Source organism: Heptranchias perlo, chromosome 28 (assembly GCF_035084215.1).
Source record: "Heptranchias perlo isolate sHepPer1 chromosome 28, sHepPer1.hap1, whole genome shotgun sequence".
Taxonomy (NCBI): Eukaryota; Metazoa; Chordata; class Chondrichthyes; order Hexanchiformes; family Hexanchidae; genus Heptranchias; species Heptranchias perlo.
Genome location: NC_090352.1, coordinates 36587571 through 36607426, shown reverse-complemented (window position 1 = coordinate 36607426; position 19856 = coordinate 36587571). Strand labels below are relative to the sequence as shown.

Here is a 19856-nt window from a genome sequence, read left to right as displayed (position 1 = left end):
CACAGTAATTATGTGGCTGGTCCGGTTAAGTTTCTGGTCAATGGTGACCCCCAGGATGTTGATGGTGAGGAATTTGGCAATGGTAATGCCGTTGAATGTCAAGGGGAGGTGGTTAGACGCTCTCTTGTTGGTGATAGTCATTGCCTGGCACTTGTCTGGCGTGAATGTTACTTGCCACTTATCAGCCCAAGCCTGGATGTTGTCATCAGCAAACATCCCCACTTCTGACCTTATGATGGAGGGAAGGTCATTGATGAAGCAGCTGAAGATGGTTGTGCCGAGGGCACTGCCCTGAGGAACTGGGGCTGAGATGATTGGCCTCCAACAACCACTACCATCTTCCTCTGTGCTAGGTATGACTCCAGCCACTGAAAAGTTATCCCCAATTCCCACTGACTTCAATTTTACTAGGGCTCCTTGATGCCACACTCGGTCAAATGCTGCTTTGATGTCAAGGGCAGTCACTCTCAACTCACCTCCAGAATTCAGCTCTTTTGTCCATGTTTGGACCAAGGTTGTAATGAGGTCTGGAGCCAAGGTTGTAATGAGGTCTGGGGCCGAGTGGTCCTGGTGGAACCCGAACTGAGCATCGGTGAGGAGGTTATTGGTGAATAAGTGCCGCTTGATAGCACTGTCGACGACATAGAATCATAGAAAAGATACAGCACAGAAGGGGGCCATTCAGCCCATCTTATCCGCGCCGGCTCGGAGAACAAGTGCCCATTCTAATCCCACCTTCCAGCACCCGGTCCGTAGCCTTACAGCTTACAGCACTTTAGGTGCAGGTCCAGGTACTTTTTAAAAAGAGTTGAGGGTCCCTGCCTCTACCACCAATTCGGACAGCGAATTCCATACCCCCTCCACCCTCTGGGTAAAAAAGTTTTTCCTCATGTCCCCTCTAATCCTTCCGCCAATCAGCTTAAATCTATGTCCTCTGGTTCTTGAACTCTCCGCTAGGGGAAACAGGTACTTCCTGTCTACTCTATCTGGGCCCCTCATAATTTTGTACACCTCAATCAAGTCACCCCTCAGCCTCCTCTGCTCCAAGGAAAACAACCCCACACTGTCCAATCTCTCCTCGTAGCTGCAATTTTCAAGCCCTGGCAACATTCTTGTAAATCTTCATTGCACTCTCCCCAGAGCAATTACGTCCTTCCTGTAATGTGGTGACCAGAACTGCACCCAATACTTCAGCTGTGGCCTTACTAGCGTTTTATACAGTTCCATCATTACATCCCTGCTTTTGTATTCTATACCTCAGTTAATAACGGAGAGCATTCCGTATGCCTTCTTCACAACCTTATCTACCTGTACTGCCACCTTCAGGGACCTGTATACATGCACTCCAAGGTATACAATTTCTCTACCCCTCTCAATATATTCCCGTTTACTGCGTATTCCCTTTTACTGTTTGCCATCCCCAAGTGCATTACCTCACACTTCTCCGGGTTGAACTCCATTTGCCACTTTTTTGCCCATTCCACCAACCCATTGATATCTTCTTGAAGTCTACAGCTATCCTCTTCACTATCAACAACACGGCCAATTTTTGTGTCGTCTGCAAATTTGCCAATCATCTCCCTACATTCAAGTCCAAATCATTAATATATACCACAAACAGCAAGGGACCCAACACTGTGGCACACCACTGGAAACAGATTTCCAGTCATCACTTTTCCATCTTCCATCACTTTTCAGCAGCTCTATGTACCGATACAAAAATAATGGCGAAAAAGTCTGAAAAGAAAGCAACCACCTTAACTACGAGTGGCCAATTAGCTATCAATGTTTGGTGACAAAGTAGTTTCTCTGCAACATCTATATCAAATAAATAGTTTAATATAGGATGGATACGTGTGACACCATCACAAATAGTTGCAACTTAATACAAGAGCAGTTATCATTTCAAGGCTGTCTATGGTCACTTGGTCACCGAATCTTTAGTTGGGAAATAAATAATGTGCCTTGTTACCTGGGAGCTGTCAATGACATGATTAGCCTCCAGCTGGATACTGAACTTCACACCCAGCTCCGAAGAGAACGACTCCATTGGGGACAATGTTCCAGATGTTAGGACAATTGTCCTTACACTAGTAAGATCTGAAAAAGCCTACAGACAAAAATAAATCAAAAAAATTTTAATTTCAGTTTCCATAAATGAATAAATTCACATACCCTTGTTGGGTGGTTAAGCATAAAATATGCTGCATAATGTGACAGGTATCAAGTAAGATGTAAGAGAAAGATGGAAAAAGTGTGGGAGGGTGGATAGGAGAGGGGAGGAGAGGGCAGAGAGGGGAGCGGATACAGGGGGTAAGAATGGAGAGGCAGGGCGGGGCCGGACGGGGTCGAGGCAACGGGGCAGGGCGAGAAGATTTTTTTTTTATTCGTTCATGGGATGTGGGCGTCGCTGGCGAGGCCAGCATTTATTGCCCATGCCTAATTGCCATTGAGAAGGTGGTGGTGAGCCACCTTCTTGAACCGCTGCAGTCCGTGTGGTGAAGGTTCTCCCACAGCGCTGTTAGGAAGGGAGTTCCAGGAATTTGACCCAGCAACGATGAAGGAATGGCGATATATTTCCGCTGCTGTCGGAGAAGTCTTGGCAAGTTGCCGCAGTGCATCCCATGGATAGTACACACTGCAGCCACAGTGCGCCGGTGGTGAAGGGAGTGAATGTTTAGGATGGTGGATAGGGTGCCAATCAAGTGGGCTGCTTTGTCCTGGATGGTGTCAAGCTTCTTGAGTGTTGCTGGAGCTGCACTCATCCAGACAAGTGGAGAGTATTCCATCACACTCCTGACTTGTGCCTTGTAGATTGTGGAAAGGCTTTGGGGAGTCAAGAGGTGAGTCACTTGCCGCAGAATACCCAGCCTCTGGCCTGCTCTTGTAGCCACAGTATTTATGTGGCTGGTCCGGTTAAGTTTCTGGTCAATGGTGACCCCCAGGATGTTGATGGTGGGGGGTTCGGCGATGGTAATGCCGTTGAAAGTCAAGGGGAGGTGGTTAGATTCTCTCTTGTTGGATGTTGTCCAGGTCTTGCTGCATGCAGGCTCGGACTGCTTCATTATCTGAGGGGAACACTGTGCAATCATCAGCGAACATCCCCATTTCTGACCTTATAATGGAGGGAAGGTCATTGATGAAGCAGCTGAAGATGGTTGGGCCTAGGACACTGCCCTGAGGAACTCCTGCAGCAATGTCCTGGGGCTGAGAAGATTGGCCTCCAACAACCACTACCATCTTCCTTTGTGCTAGGTATGACTCCAGCCACTGGAGAGTTTTCCTCCGATTCCCATTGACTTCAATTTTACTCGGGCTCCTTGGTGCCACACTCGGTCAAATGCTGCCTTGATGTCAAGGGCAGTCACTCTCACCTCACCTCTGGAATTCAGCACTTTTGTCCATGTTTGGACCAAGGCTGTAACGAGGTCTGGAGCTGAGTGGTCCTGGCGGAACCCAAACTCAGCATCGGTGAGCAGGTTATTGGTGAGTAAGTGCCACTTGATAGCATTGTCGACGACACCTTCCATCACTTTGCTGATGATTGAGAGTAGGCTGATGGGGCGGTAATTGGCCGGATTGGATTTGTCCTGCTTTTTGTGGACAGGACATACCTGGGCAATTTTCCACATTGTCAGGTAGATGTCAGTGTTGCAGCTGTACTGGAACAGCTTGGCTAGAGGCGCAGCTAGTTCTGGAGCACAAGTCTTCAGCACTACAGCCGGGATGTTGTCGGGGCCCATAGCCTTTGCTGTATCCAGTGCACTCAGCCGTTTCTTGATATCACGTGGAGTGAATTGAATTGGCTGAAGATTGGCTTCTGTGATGGTGGGGATATCATGAGGAGGCTGAGATGGATCATCCACTCGGCACTTCTGGCTGAAGGTGGTTTGCAAACGCTTCGGCCTTGTCTTTTGCATTCACGTGCTGGACTCCACCATCATTGAGGATGGGGATGTTTACAGAGCTGCCTCTTCCCATTAGTTGTTTAATTGTCCACCACCATTCACAACTGGATGTGGCAGGACTGCAGAGCTTTGATCTGATCCGTTGGTTGTGGAATTGCTTAGCTCTGTCTATAGCATGTTGCTTGCTCTGTTTAACATGCAGGTAGTCCTGAGTTGTAGCTTCACCAGGTTGACACCTCATTTTTAGGTACGCCTGGTGCTGCTCCTGGCATGCTCTTCTGCACTCTTCATTGAGCCAGGGTTGATCCCCTGGCTTGTTGGCAATGGTAGAGTGAGGAATATGCCGGGCCATGAGGTTACAGATTGTGCTGGAATACAATTCTGCTGCTGCTGATGACCCACAGCGCCTCATGGATGCCCAGTTTTGAGCTGCTAGATCTGTTCTGAATCTATCCCATTTAACACAGTGGTAATGCCACACAACACGTTGGATGGTGTCCTCAGTGCGAAGACGGGACTTCGTCTCCACGAGGACTGTACGGTGGCCACTCCTACCAATACTGTCATGGACAGATGCATCTGCGATGGGTAGATTAGTGAGGATGAGATCAAGTAGGTTTCTCCCTCGTGTTGGTTCGCTCACCACCTGCCGCAGGCCCAGTCTGGCAGATTTGTCCTTCAGGACTCGGCCAGCTCGGTCAGTAGTGGTGTTACCAAGCCACTCTTGGTGATGGATATTGAAGTCCCCCACCCAGAGTACATTCTGTGCCCTTGCTACCCTCAGTGCTTCTTCCAAGTGGTGCTCAACATGGAGGAGGACTGATTCATCAGCTGAGGGAGGGTGGTAGGTGGTAATCAGCAGGAGGTTTCCTTGCCCATGTTTGACCTGATGCCATGAGATTTCATGAGGTCCGGAGTCAATGTTGAGGACTCCCAGGGCCACGCCCTCCAGACCATATATCATTGTACCGCCACCTTTGGTTGGTCTGTCCTGCCGGTGAGACAAGACATACCCAGGGATGGTGATGGAAGAGTCTGGGACGTTGGCTGAAAGGTATGATTCTGTGAGTATGGCTATGTCAGGCTATTGCTTGACTAGTCTGTGGGACAGCTCTCCCCAGATGTTCGTGAGGTGGACTTTGCAGGGTCGACTGGGCTTGGTTTGCCTTTGTCATGTCCGGTGCCTAGTGGTCCGATGCCGGGTGGTCCGTCCAGTTTTATCCTTATTATGACTTTTTTTTTTAAACGAGATTTTACAATTGAGTGGCTTGCTAGGCCATTTCAGAGGGCAGTTAAGAATCAACCACATTGCTGTGGGTCTGGAGTCACATGTAGGCCAGACCGGGTAAGGACGGCAGGTTTCCTTCCCTAAAGGACATCAGTGAACCAGATGGGTTTTTACGACAATCCGGTAGTTTCATGGCCACCATTACTGATACTAGTTTTTTTTAATGCCAGATTTTATTTACTTAATTGAATTTAAATTCCCCAGCTACCGTGGCGGGATTTGAACTCATGACTCTGGATTCTTAGTCCAGGCCTCTGGAGTACTAGTCCAGTAACATAACCACTATGCTACCATACCCCGAGATAGGGGCTGGGCCAGGGGAGGGGGGCAGGGCGAGTGCCAGCGAGGAAAGGGGGGCAGGGCGAGTGCCAGCGAGGAAAGGGGAGCAGGGCGAGTGCCAGCGAGTAAAGGGGGGCAGGGCAAGAATCGGAGAATCATAGAAAATGAACGGCACAGAAGGAGGCCATTCGGCCCATCGTGTCCGTGCCGGCTGAGAAACATGCCACCCAGCCTAATCCCGCTTTCCCACATTTGGTCCCTAGCCCTGCAGGTCACGGCTCTTCAGGTGCACATTCAGGTATTTTTTTTTAATGAGTTGAGGGTTTCTGCCTCTACCGCCCTCTCAGGCAGTGAGTTCCAGATCCTCACCACCCACTGGGCGAGGACAGAGAAGCAGGGCGAGAGCGGGCGAGGACAGAGAGGCAGGGCGAGAGCGGGCGAGGACAGAGAGGCAGGGCGAGAGCGGGCGAGGACAGAGAGGCAGGGCGAGAGCGGGCGAGGACAGAGAGGCAGGGCGAGAGCGGGCGCCAGAGGGGACAGAGTGCCAGAGAGGACAGGGGTAAAACAGATAGAGAGAAGATAAATAAATTCACAAAATTATTGAAATTAAAATCCCGCACAAATGTAGCACGTTTTATGGTAATCACAAGATATTGGTTTCACAGTACAGCATTTGTGTACTTACCCAAATGCTGTACTGACTTTCCAACAGTGCGACTTAATAAAAAAAAACAGAAACTATAATATTGGGAGTGCTATACTCACCACTGCTGGATTTAAACACCAAAAGTTGAGGGTCAGTACTGCTGCCTTTTTGCGTGAACTTCTCCTGTTTCGAGGGCGTGCAAAGAAACCATTTTCATCAGGAAATTCTGGCTGGTTTGTCCACATATAAGTCTGCTGTACTGCCACCCTGTAGTCATCTGCAAATCTATGGGAACAATTTACTACCTCAAAAATACGAATATTAATGCTTTATCACTGCAACCCCCATCAAAAAACACAAACGGTTGTTATTAATATAATCGTTTTTAAAAAAGCAGCTACCAATGGCATCACACAGCCTCCCCTTAGTCAGAATGATAAAGTATGCAAAGTTAAAAAGTACTTTGAAATCGCAAACATAGCTCCATATTCATCAAGTTACATTGAATTACATCGAAACTACCGTACAGAAACAGGCCATTTGGCCCAATTAGTCTATGCCGGCATTTATGCTCCACATAAGCCTCCTCCCTCCCTACTTCATCTAACCCCATCAGGATACCCTTCTATTCCTTTCTCCCTCATGTGCTTATCGAGCTTCCCCTTAAATGCAGCTATTCTATTTGCCTCAACTACTCCTTGTAGTACGTTCCACATTCTTACCACTGTTTGAGTGAAGATGTTTCTCCTGAATTCCCAATTGGATTTATTAGCGACTATTTTATATTTATGACATCTAGCTTTGGACTCCCCCACAAGTGGAAACAATTTTTCTACATCTACCTTATCAAACCCTATCATTACCTTAAAGACCTTTATCAGGTCACCCCTCGGCCTTCTCTTTTCTAGAGAAAAGAGCACCAGCCTGTTCAGCCTTTCCCAATAAGTATATCCTATCAGTTCTGGTATCATCCTTGTGAATCTTTTTTGCACCCTCTCCAATGTCTCTTTATCCTTTTTATAATATGGAGACCAGAACTGTTCGCAGTACACCAAGTGTGATGTAACCAATACAAGTTTAACATAACTTCTTTGCTTTTCAATTCTATCCCTCCAGAAATTAACCCTAGTGCTTGATTTGCCTTTTTTATGGCCTTATTAACCTGCGTCGTTACTTTTAGTGATTTGTGTTTCTGTAATGTGGGAAAATGTGAACTTGTCCACTTTGGCAGGCGGAATAGAAAAGCAGTATATTATTTAAATGGAGAGAGGTTTCAGAACTCTGAGGTACAGAGAGATCTGGGTATCTTAGTACATGAATCATAAAAAGGTAGTATCCAGGTACAGCAAGTGATTAGGAAGGCAAATGGAATATTGTCACTTATTGCAAGAGGAATGGAATATAAAAGTAGAGATGTTTTGCTACAGTTGTACAGGGCATTGGTGAGACCACATCGAGAATACTGTGTGCAGTTTTGGTCTCCTTATTTAAGAAAGGACATAATTGCTTTAAAGGCAGTTCAGAGAAGGTTCACTCAACTGATTCCTGGGATGAGGGGGTATCGTATGAGGAAAGGTTGGACAAGATGGACCGGTATATATTGGAGTTTCGAAGAATGAGAGGTGATCTTATTGAAACATATAAAATCCTGAGGGGACTTGAAGGGGTAGATGCTGAGAGGATGTTTCCCCTTGTGGGAGACACTAGAACTAGGGGACACATGTTAAAAATAAGGGGTCTCCCATTTAAGAGAGAGATGAGGAGAATTTTTTTCTCAGAGGGTCATGAGTCTGTGGAACTTCCTTCCCCAAAGAGCGGTGGAGACAGGGTCATTGAATATTTTTAAGGCTGAGTTAGATAGATTCCTGATTAACAAGAGAGTCAAAGGTTATAATAGGAAAACGGAAAGTAGGGATAAGGTCACAATCAGGTCAGCCATGATCTTATCAAATGGCAGAGCAAGCTCGAGGGACTGAATGGCCTACTCCTGCTCTTAATTCGTATGTGCGTATGTACCCCTAGATCCCTTTGCTCCTCTATCCCATTTAGACTATTATCCAAGCAGTATGTGGCCTCCTTATTCTTCCTATCAAAATGTACCACTGCATACTTATCTATATTGAAATTCATTTGCCAATTACACGCCCATTCTGCAAGTTTATTAATGTCCTCTTGCATTTTGACGCATTCTTCCTTTGTATTAACTATACCCCCAATTTGCTTTCATCCACAAATTTTGAAATTGTACTTCCGATTCTCAAATTCAAATCGTTAAGGTAAATTGTGAACAACTGTGGTCCCAGCACCGATCGCTGTGGAACAACACTTCCCACCTTTTGCCAATAATGTAATATATTTCCTTGGAGTGAAATGGACAATGTCAATTTTTCTTTTTTCCAAGGTGAGGCACTGCTCTCATGGGCTACCACAACCAGTAATTAAGGTAAGCAGTCACAAAACTCATCTTGCATGCAATCAATATTGTAAAATCGATCAAAAACCGAAGCCTGCTTTTTAAAATGTTTTACATTTCATCCAAAATTTTAAAACCACTTTTATTTTTATCCACAGATGGAAGCAATCAAAATGAAACACCCCCTTCATTGTAAGCAGCTTCATTCAGTGATGCTTGATGAGCATTAATAAAACTAATTTCAAACCACTGCAGGTACCTTTAAATAGCACAATCCTGGGTCGTGATTCCACAACCACTTGGGGAAACTGTGTACTGCACTGGATTAGACACTGGTGTTCCAGCACTAACATTCCTCACCCTAATGAGCACAAAGCCCACAAAAAAAAATTAACCCACAACTATCTAGCTGAGAGACTGACATATTCCAGCCTCCTGTACCAGGCTTGCATAAAGTGTCACCACTCCATTATTATTAAGTTAATTGCAAAGAATTTATGATGGCATCATCTAAGTGTCTAATTATTCCTTGTGCGGAAAATATTTTCTTTACAGATTTAGATTAGGAATTTTTGGATAGTTTCACTTCTCTTGCCTTTTAATTTTCCAAATATAGTTGAGACTTCATTATCGACCATAATAGAAAGGAATGCTACGGTAGATGACGGAAATTGGCGGATAAACAAGATTCCCCAAATTTTTGTTTTACGTGTATGGTACTCCAACACCTTAGGGATGGGTATGTAGTCAAGCAAAATACAAGCAACAAATGGAATTATAATTCTTCTTCTGTTATAAGGTCGATTTAGATCAGACAGGACTCTGATGTTTGTTAACTGCAATGGGATGCCATCCCACTCAAGGCTTTGTCCTACAAAACTCAGGCAGATGATTGGAGCATAGATAATGGAGATTCCACCATGGTTACAAATTGTACTTTACAGTTGGAATTTGCTCAAATTACAAATAGTCTGAACTTTATAGTTAGCTTATTAGAATCATAGAATCATAGAAGTTTACAACATGGAAACAGGCCCTTCGGCCCAACATGTCCATGTCGCCCAGTTTATACCACTAAGCTAGTCCCAGTTGCCTGCACTTGACCCATATCCCTCTATACCCATCTTACCCATGTAACTGTCCAAATGCTTTTTAAAAGACAAAATTGTACCCGCCTCTACTACTGCCTCTGGCAGCTCGTTCCAGACACTCACCACCCTTTGAGTGAAAAAGTTGCCCCTCTGGACCCTTTTGTATCTCTCCCCTCTCACCTTAAATCTATGCCCCCTCGTTATAGACACCCCTACCTTTGGGAAAAGATTTTGATGATCTACCTTATCTATGCCCCTCATTATTTTATAGACTTCTATAAGATCACCCCTAAACCTCCGACTCTCCAGGGAAAAAAGTCTCAGTCTATCCAACCTCTCCCTATAAGTCAAACCATCAAGTCCCGGTAGCATCCTAGTAAATCTTTTCTGCACTCTTTCTAGTTTAATAATATCCTTTCTATAATAGGGTGACCAGAACTGTACACAGTATCCCAAGTGTGGACTAACTAATGTCTTGTACAACTTCAACAAGACATCCCAACTCCTGTATTCAATGTTCTGACCAATGAAACCAAGCATGCTGAATGCCTTCTTCACTACCCTATCCACCTGTGACTCCACTTTCAAGGAGCTATGAACCTGTACTCCTAGATCGCTTTGTTCTATAACTCTTCCCAACGCCCTACCATTAACGGAGTAGGTCCTGGCCCGATTCGATCTACCAAAATGCATCACCTCACATTTATCTAAATTAAACTCCATCTGCCATTCATCGGCCCACTGGCCCAATTTATCAAGATCCCGTTGCAATCCTAGATAACCTTCTTCACTGTCCACAATGCAAACAATCTTGGTGTCATCTGCAAACTTACTAACCATGCCTCCTAAATTCTCATCCAAATCATTAATATAAATAACAAATAACAGCAGACCCAGCACCGATCCCTGAGGCACACCGCTGGTCACAGGCCTTCAGTTTGAAAAACAACCCTCTACAACCACCCTCTGTCTTCTGTCGTCAATCCAATTTTGTATCCAATTGGCTACCTCACCTTGGATCCCGTGAGATTTAACCTTATGTAACAACCTACCATGCGGTACCTTGTCAAATGCTTTGCTAAAGTCCAAGTAGACCACGTCTACTGCACAGCCCTCATCTATCTTCTTGGTTACCCCTTCAAAAAACTCAATCAAATTCGTGAGACATGATTTTCCTCTCACAAAGCCATGCTGACTGTTCCTAATCAGTCCCTGCCTCTCCAAATGCCCGTAGATCCTGTCTCTCAGAATACCCTCTAACAACTTACCCACTACAGATGTCAGGCTCACCGGTCTGTAGTTCCCAGGCTTTTCCCTGCCGCCCTTCTTAAACAAAGGCACAACATTTTCTACCCTCCAATCCTCAGGCACCTCACCCGTAGATGTCGATGATTCAAATATCTCTGCTAGGGGACCCGCAATTTCCTCCCTAACCTCCCATAACGTCCTGGGATACATTTCATCAGGTCCCGGAGATTTATCGACCTTGATGCGCGTTAAGACTTCCAGCACCTCCCTCTCTGTAATATGTACACTCCTCAAGACATCACTATTTATTTCCCCAAGTTCCCTAACATCCATGCCTTTCTCAACTGTAAATACCGATGTGAAATATTCATTTAGGATCTCACCCATCTCTTGTGGTTCCGCACATAGATGACCTTGTTGATCCTTAAGAGGCCCTACTCTCTCCCTAGTTACTCTTTTGCCCTTTATGTATTTGTAGAAGCTCTTTGGATTCTCCTTTGCCTTATCTGCCAAAGCAATCTCATGTCCCCTTTTTGCCCTCCTGATTTCTCTCTTAACTCTACTCCGGCAATCTCTATACTCTTCAAGGGATCCACTTGATCCCAGCTGTCTATGCATGTCATATGCCTCCTTCTTCTTTTTGACTAGGGCCTCAATCTCCCGAGTCATCCAAGGTTCCCTACTTCTACCAGCCTTGCCCTTCACTTTATTAAACAAAGCATAAAAATGTTTACAGAAATATATCTCCAATTAATTATTAAATTCTACCACGCGTATCATTTTAAAAGCAGTTTCTTTTTTTAAACCACAGCTACCAAAGTCTGAACAGATCCATCAAAAGACACCACTCACCTGCTGCTGTCCCTGAAGAGAAAATCAAGCACCATAAAGAGGCCTTTCAGCACCATCTGTGTTGAAGCACTTACAGTTGGGATTGCTACCGATTCCTGCTGTCCATTCAGCACGAGTACCGTCTCTTCTTTCTCTAGCACAGCATCCAGCTGTTTCTGCACATCAAAAGTTAAATTATATATACAATTTTAAAGAAAACTATAATACTCAACACCGCTTCAAGAACACAGTATTAATGGGTATACTGATAATGTTATGGCTTTTGCCTATTAATCACCTACCCAAGTTAGTGCACTTCCAAATGCAAGTCGTAGTCTGTACAGCACTGCAAAACTTGGTACGTACAGGCACATTTACTTTAGAAGAGTGCAGTTGCCTGCAACTGTGCAGTTCTCCCTCCATAAGTTGCACTCCTAAGTATAACCAACAAGGAACCGACAACAGTGTCGACCGATAAAAATATGGATCCATGAATCAGTCATTGGGTTGAGGCCACCTGACCCACAGAAGTAAACCTGGGATGCTGGTTCCTTCTTTTAAATTGTGAGAATGCTGAAGCAATTTACATTAATACTAATTGTACTGCAGAGACTTAAACCTGCCAGTCAGAAGAATTAACCAAGTTTCAGAATTTAAAAATTGCTATTTATATTTTTTTTAAAACTGTATTTTGTGCCTCCTCATCTCCTTTCTTGGTCTTCATACACCCTCCTTAACTGAGAGTGGGCAGATAGGCGACCTGCTCCCAGTTCTCAGCAAATAACACCTGTAATTGACCATAAGGTGGCGTGTAAGCAACCAAAGGATACAGTTATATCGCCACTTCTGTACCACTGGTGAAACAAAAGTAACAGTATAAACTCTAGAGTCAGCTTCTGATCTGACTCCAGAAGACCGCAGGTTTCAATGTCATGGGGACGATATCCCTAATGTGGTTTCAAGCCAGGTTTAAAAAGTGCTCAGGTAACCAATGGTTTTTCTGGTTACTTTATAAACTTAAGCAGAGTTTTTCTTTAGTGCTTTGAGAAAACATTGCCACTCACCTCTAAAACCATCATTAATATATTAAATATCATACATACACTTCCTGTTAACTATTTCCACATCCACATTAAAACAGAAACTGCCTATGTAAACTTGCTACACTATAATTACATCCTCCCACCAGTTGTGGCACTGCAGCACCTCCAGTGGGAGGGAGGGGGGTGTAATTACAATGTGACATGTTGATATAAGCAGTTTCCATTATAATGTGGACATAGGAATTTATAATGTAAATAGAAAAATAAGGACCGAATGTGTGACATTAAAATGGGGACTGAATAGCAGGCTATGGTTCAATTATCCCTCCGGCCTCTAATCCCAAAGAAGACTACATTTAGTCTTAACTCCTGTGTGCAACGCCACAAGAAATCAACCAGTTAAAAATGAAAAATACTTGCTGATGCACGGAGCTCTCTCCTGGCAGGGAGGATGCGATACGCAGCCAGGCTACGTAGCAGGCATCTTGCCAGTTACAAATCATAGTCTGCGCCTAACAATATAACCACAGCCTCCAGTTCTCCCTCCCTCACTGTGGGGAATTACCAGACATCTCCTGGAAGTTATAACAAGAGCACCAACTCAGTATATGTGAAATCACTGCCAATGTCAGTGGTCTGAAAACTAGTTAACAGCAACACTGCTTTAACTTCTAATTCTTTGGAAGTTTTTTTACACTGAAGTCTCAGCTAGCATTTAGTCCGATTGTGGTAGGGAGAGCAAGATAAGGACTACAAACAAAGCTCAAAACCTGAAAATACAGAAGGCTTCATACTTTATCAAAGGCTTCATATTTTTTCAAAGCCTTGCTACTCTTATTAAATAACCAACTTACCTGTAAAATGGAAAATGTAGCACTGGTTAATCCCCAGTTATGAAAAATATTTATTATTTCCTTCCCGTTCCAGACCCTGCAGGATGTTTCATATTCCTTCTCCACCAGATTGCCAGAGCTCTCCTTTAGCCAGCTACAAAAACAAGAAACTTACACAATCAACCATTAATAGCTACAGCAGAAGTCTACAAAAGCATCACTAATTTACTGATTAGAAATCGGTCTATACTGAGCAATGACATTCTAGGGTCAGCTGGTATTATTTCCTCCTCTTAGGATGAAAACTGTTTGGGTTTGAGCTTCATAAAACTTCCACTGAAGTTCTGCTTTCATGGCACCAGAGTGTCATATTTAAATCAGATGCCAATGATCCAAGAAGTGAAAATATTGTGAAGCAAAGCAATGTTAAGAAAGCTGTATTGCCTCCCAAGTCAACAAAATAACCAGGAAACAAAACTTTAGATAACTATGGAATGAAGGAGGAAAGGGATGAATGAATCAGGGAAAATGGAAGAAATGGAAGGAATCAGAGAGGTAATGAAAAATTACAATTGAATTTCAAATAAATCATTGGAAACAAAACATGTCAAAAGTCACATTGATAAGCTGGGTTTTAATATTTCTCGCACAGTATACTTGTAACTACAATGAGAACATTAGCATGCACACGAGTAAAGCATACTTTAAACAGGTCAGCATACAACACATTTCAAAAGTTGGCCACCTAATTCTTTAGGAAAACCAATATTCCTCGCTCAACAAAATCTGCCAACTTTGCACAGATCTGAGAAAAAGCAAATTACACAAGACATTTTAGGGAAAATCCAAAATGAATTAGTTCACTTTCTCGGATAAAAACCAAATGTATGCTTGTTTGCTTTCTGGATACATTAAACTGTGGACTGACCATCATTTATAATCCAGGGTGGGCAGTTTAGTTTTCTTCTTGGAGGGAAAGGTAGTGATAAAGATAGCTGTATCTGTCATTTACAATATTGCACAATAAAAGTCCTAAAACTGAAAACACAAGAATAGCAAATACCAGAGCAATAATCTCATCAGTGGGCTCACATATGTCATAAGCAGGGACAGCAAAGCATGATCAGTTTACAACCATGTGATCCACAAGATGGGATGGCAGCCTTGTAATCACTCCTACACATGCTCTTTTAAACATTATATACACTATGGAGTTTGCGGGAGCAGTTCTATTCAATTTCTGCTTTTTTTTTTAAATAAAAAGAGCAGATATCACTAACAGTTCTGATGCTCCACGTAACTGAAATGTGATGATGTATATATCGAAGGATGAACAATTGTAATTTTCTCATTGCATCTTTATCACGCCTTAGCAGTTAATTAAAATGAAGTAACACTATTAATAAATATATTTAAATAGAACTCATCACAGGCCAAATGTTGCATACTTGGTAAAACTATAGCAGACTGCACGCAGTGCCTCGTGATCACTTCTCCTGATGTTTTGGTGGACCATGCTGTCCAGTTCTTCTCGAGCAAACAACAGCTGGTTTTCCGTGACACTATAGCTAGACGATTCCCGTGCACAGTCTTCGATATTATGCGCTTCATCAACGATAACGATCTGGTCTTTCAAGTTAATCTTCATCTATCGCAAGACCAAAAAATAAATGTAAAGAAGCAATAACAATCGATAGTAAAGTATGCAGATTACCAGTCTGCTCTATGAGGAGAAAGAAATTGTGTGATAAATATTTTATTTTAAAAAGCACTTACACTCTCCCTTATCTGTGGGTCCATAAGATAATTGTACGGGCAGAATATGATGTCTGCATCTTTCATTAACTCACGCGCTGCATAGTATGCACAAGCACGAAGCTTCTTTCCGAGGCTCACCAACTCTTCAACGTCCCAAGCCAAATGCATACCATGAATCCATTGTAAAGATTTCTGCTCATTTATTCTATGGACACCCAGATTGTAACGGCATGATTTTCCCTGTAATAGGAAAACAAACATAAAATCTTAACTGCAGAGTTGAAAGGATCATACTGAACCAATGTACAACGGTATGCAGCATTTTAACAAGAACTGGTTTTGTCAACAAAGGGGTGGAGTTAGTTATTTATAAATGGAAATCTTACAATGGAAAATAAGCAACAGGTTCATGTGGAGACAATCCTTTTAAGGAACATCAGCTAAGATAGTTTTTTAAAAAAAACATATTTTTTTCTTCTCACGAGCAGTCTTTGGTCACAGTGCCTCTATCAGGATTTGCAGTTTTAAGCAGCTGCACAGGCTTGCATAGTATTGGGACGGACAGATAAGCTAATTTGCAAAGCACCAATCTTGCTACTTTTGCGTTTTCTTTTTAAAGCAGTGGCAAAATCAGTCGATCTGCCCGATACTGATTGACCCTACATAGGTGCTTAAAAATTCTGCCTCCACTGTGAAGCAGCAAGTTGCTCACAGAGTCACAGGGAAAACTCTGCTGGCCCTGAAACAGAAATACGTGGGTCCAAGATAGTGAGAGGGCACGAGAGGCACAGCTGGAAGGAAGCTGACAGGAGGCAGTCTAGTCGCGGAGGGAATCAGTGGGGGGCAAAGAGGTGCAAAGCTAGGGAACGTGTGGGAAGCAGATGGGCCCAAAGCAAATGAGAGGTGAGCAGGAGGTGGGATTGCCATCGCGTGGCTAAAGGCCACACAGAGCTGGTTACTGGAGCTGGCCATGAAGACTGAAGGTGAAGAAGAGTGGACTTGATACAGGTTTCTGTTTTGATTTTGGAAACAGATTGGTCTGTGTGGGCCACCTGGTTAGCATGGACAAAGCAGCAATTTTGGAGTCACTCTTCAATCCTTTACATCATATAACTATCCATTCTTATTTATACAGAACTTTTATACTACAGATGTATGTGTATTTTTTTAAAAAAACACTACCTTTGAGGGAAAGTATTTTTGTAGTCTTCATTTTGTTTCAAATAAAATCACAATTAAGCACTATTATAATTAATAATGTTAGTAGTTTTCATTTAGTTGAACCTTTAATTAACAAAAACATAGCTGCAAGTAGCAGGAGCACTCGGAGGTAGGAACTGATGTACCATCCGGATTGGTGGCTTCATTCTCTAGCTGTATTGCAGCTTTTGCATATATATGACACTAAAGCCACAAAACCTACACTATAACCAGGCAAGAATCTTATACATCCACCTAAGCAGGCAGATGGGGCCTCGGTTTAGCTTCTCATCCGAAAGACAGCACCTCTGACAAAAGAAATACTCCCTCAGTTCTGCACTGGAGTGTTAGCCTAGATTATGTGCTCAAATTCTGGAATGGGGCTAGTCCCCACAACCCTTCTGTCTCAGGGATCAGATTTCTACCGCTGTGCTAATTCAAAATTTGCATAAAGGGTTTAAAAGTATAAAAATTAATTTTTATAAACCTAAAATAATCTGGTTGTAAAGTGACTTTAAAAGCTTCAAGAAATCATGTTGATGCCTTTGTATATTCTCATTTATTCTAACCTGATCAAGAATTAACACCTAGTACTTTTCAGTTTAGAACCCCTTGGAATTCTGCTGTAGTCTTGAGTTCTGAACAGATATTTAACTAGGATGCAGCTTGCATCAATTTTCATCTTATATTTATGATGAAGCTATTAAAAATTGGCCTTTATTAAAAAAGTATGTATTTCTCAAATGTTCCTCAATATTTTTAAGGGAGGGATAGGAGATAATAGACATTTGTGCTCATCAAGGATGATGATGACAGTGCTGGGAAAGAGAATATTTTCTATTTTTGATCCAGTGACAGTATCAATAAATCACTCAAGTGTTCAAGCAAGCATAGTGAGGGTACAATATAGACAAATTTGGTGTGTAACTTCCTCTAGTGTAATGTAGAAAAAATCATTACTGTTTTCAGAACGCTACCCCACCTTTCACCAAAGGTATAAATGGTTTTCTTAGCAATTCCAAACAGCCCGTTAAGCGAAGGAGGAAAGAAATACTGTACTACACATTCTTTCAGTTTTTACTTTGTAGCCTTAAAGTCAATTAAAGAATATGCACCAAAAATATACCTTCAGAAGAATGATAATCCACATTAAACTTTAAATCTCATCTTATCTATTGTTTTAACCAGCCTAAATTTGTCTTGCTGTTAATACTAATGAGAGGAGATCTTATTGAAACATACAAGATTCTGAGGGGACTCGATAGGGTAGATGCTGAGAGGATGTTACCCCTCATGGGGGAATCTAAAACCAGGGGGCATAGTCTCAGAATAAGAGGTTATCCGTTTAAGACGGAAATGAGGAGGAATTTCTTCTCCCAGAGGGTGGTGAATCTTTGGAATTCTTTACCCCAAAAAGCTGTGGAGGCTGAGTCATTGAATACATTCAAGGCTGAGTTAGACAAATTTTTGATCAGCAAGGGAGTCAAAGGATATGGGGAAAGGGCGGGAAAGTGGAGTTGAGGTAAAAATCAGAACGGCCATGATCTCATTAAATGGTGGAGCAGGCTCGAGGGGACGAATGGCCTTGGTCTTATGGTCTTATTCAGTAATCTCATATCTCTATGTCAATTCCAAGTAGATTTTAAGCAGAATCCTGATGCATCCCCACAAGGACAAAGGGGAGCGGGTGGAAATCGGATTGAAAACCATCCTGCATCTTCTTCGCCCTTCCTGAGGCCAGTTTCAGATCAACATTGACAGAAAACTGGGAATTAAGATTATTGACAGCTTTTTCCAAATTTTTTTTTATTTGTTCATGGGATGTGGGTGTCGCTGGCAAGGCCAGTATTTATTGCCCATCCCTAATTGCCCTCGAGAAGGTGGTGGCGAGCTGCCTTCTTGAACCGCTGCGTGTTGTGAAGGTTCTCCCACAGTGCTGTTAGGTAGGGAGTTCCAGGATTTTGACCCAGCGACGATGAAGGAACGGCAATATATTTCCATGTCGGAATGGTGTGTGACTTGGAGGGGAACGTGCAGGTATTGTTGTTCCCATGTGCCTGCTGCTCTTGTCCTTCTAGGTGGTAGAGGTCACAGGTTTGGGAGGTGCTGTCGAAGTTGCTGCAGTGCATCCTGTGGATGGAACACACTGCAGCCAGGGTACGCCGATGGTGAAGGGAGTGAATGCTTAGGGTGGTGGATAGGGTGCAAATCAAGTGGGCTGCTTTGTCCTGGATGGTGTCGAGCTTCTTGAGTGTTGTTGGAGCTGCTCTCATCCAGGCAAGTGGAGAGTATTCCATCACACTCCTGACTTGTGCTTTGCAGGTGGTGGAAAGGCTTTGGGGAGTCAGGAGATGAGTCACTCGCCATAGAATACCCAGCCTCTGACCTGCTCTTGTAGCCACACTATTTATGTGCCCAGAACTGCTCACAGTACTCCAGGTGCGGTCTAACCAGGGTTTTGTATAGCTGCAGCATAACCTCTGCCCCCTGTACTCTAGTCCTCTAGATATAAAGGGCCAGCATTCCATTCGCCATATTGATTATTTTCTGCACCTGTTCATGAAACTTCAACGATCTATGTACCTGAACCCCTAAGTCCCTTTGGACAGTGGCAGCGTTAATAAAAATCTGGCTAAGGGACAGAATGCAGAGAGTAGTGGTGAACGATTGCTTTTCAGACTGGAGAGAAGTATAATAGAGTAAATAAGGAGAAACTATTTCCAGTGGCAGAGGGGTCGGTAACCAGAGGACACAGATTTATGGTGATCGGCAAAAGAGCCAAAGGCGACATGAGGAAACATTTTTTTTTGCGCAGCGAGCTGTAATGATCTGGAATGCACTGCCTGAAAGGGTGGTGGAGCAGATTCAATAGTAATTCTCAAGAGAACTGGATAAATACTTGAAGGGTAAAAATTTACAGGGCTGTGGGGAAAGAGCAGGGAAATGGGACAAATTGGATAGTTCTTTCAAATAGCCGGCACAGGCACCATGGGCCGAAAGGCCTCCTCCTGTTCTGTAGCTACTATGATACTATGATACAATAAGGGTCAGTAACCAGTGGACACAGATTTAAGGTGATTGGCAAAAGAACCAGATGGGACATGAAGTTTTTTTTTAATGCAACGAGTTGTGATCTAGAATGCGCTGCTTGAAAGGGTGGTGGAAGCAGATTCAGTGGTAACTTTCAAAAGGGAAAAGGATGAATACTTGAAGGGAAAAAATTTACAGGGCTATGGGGAAAGAGCGGGGAAGTGGGACTAATTGGATAGCTCTTTCAAAGAGGTGGCACAGGCATGATGGGCTGAATGGCCTCCTTCT

General features: G+C 43.4%; 1 protein-coding gene across 2 annotated transcripts in view; it reads right to left on the bottom strand.

Annotated features, from left to right (window-relative positions):
* brip1 (BRCA1 interacting helicase 1) overlaps positions 1-19856 on the bottom strand; it is a 200265-nt gene that overhangs the window by 141978 nt on the left and 38431 nt on the right. For both annotated transcript variants that reach the window (XM_068008500.1, XM_068008498.1), the window contains exons 8-13: positions 15357-15578; positions 15029-15228; positions 13602-13734; positions 11726-11880; positions 6241-6406; positions 1973-2110 (exon numbers count right to left, since the gene is read on the bottom strand). In XM_068008500.1, the coding sequence (XP_067864601.1) occupies positions 1973-2110; positions 6241-6406; positions 11726-11880; positions 13602-13734; positions 15029-15228; positions 15357-15578 (1014 nt within the window). The remainder of the gene's footprint in view (positions 1-1972; positions 2111-6240; positions 6407-11725; positions 11881-13601; positions 13735-15028; positions 15229-15356; positions 15579-19856) is intronic.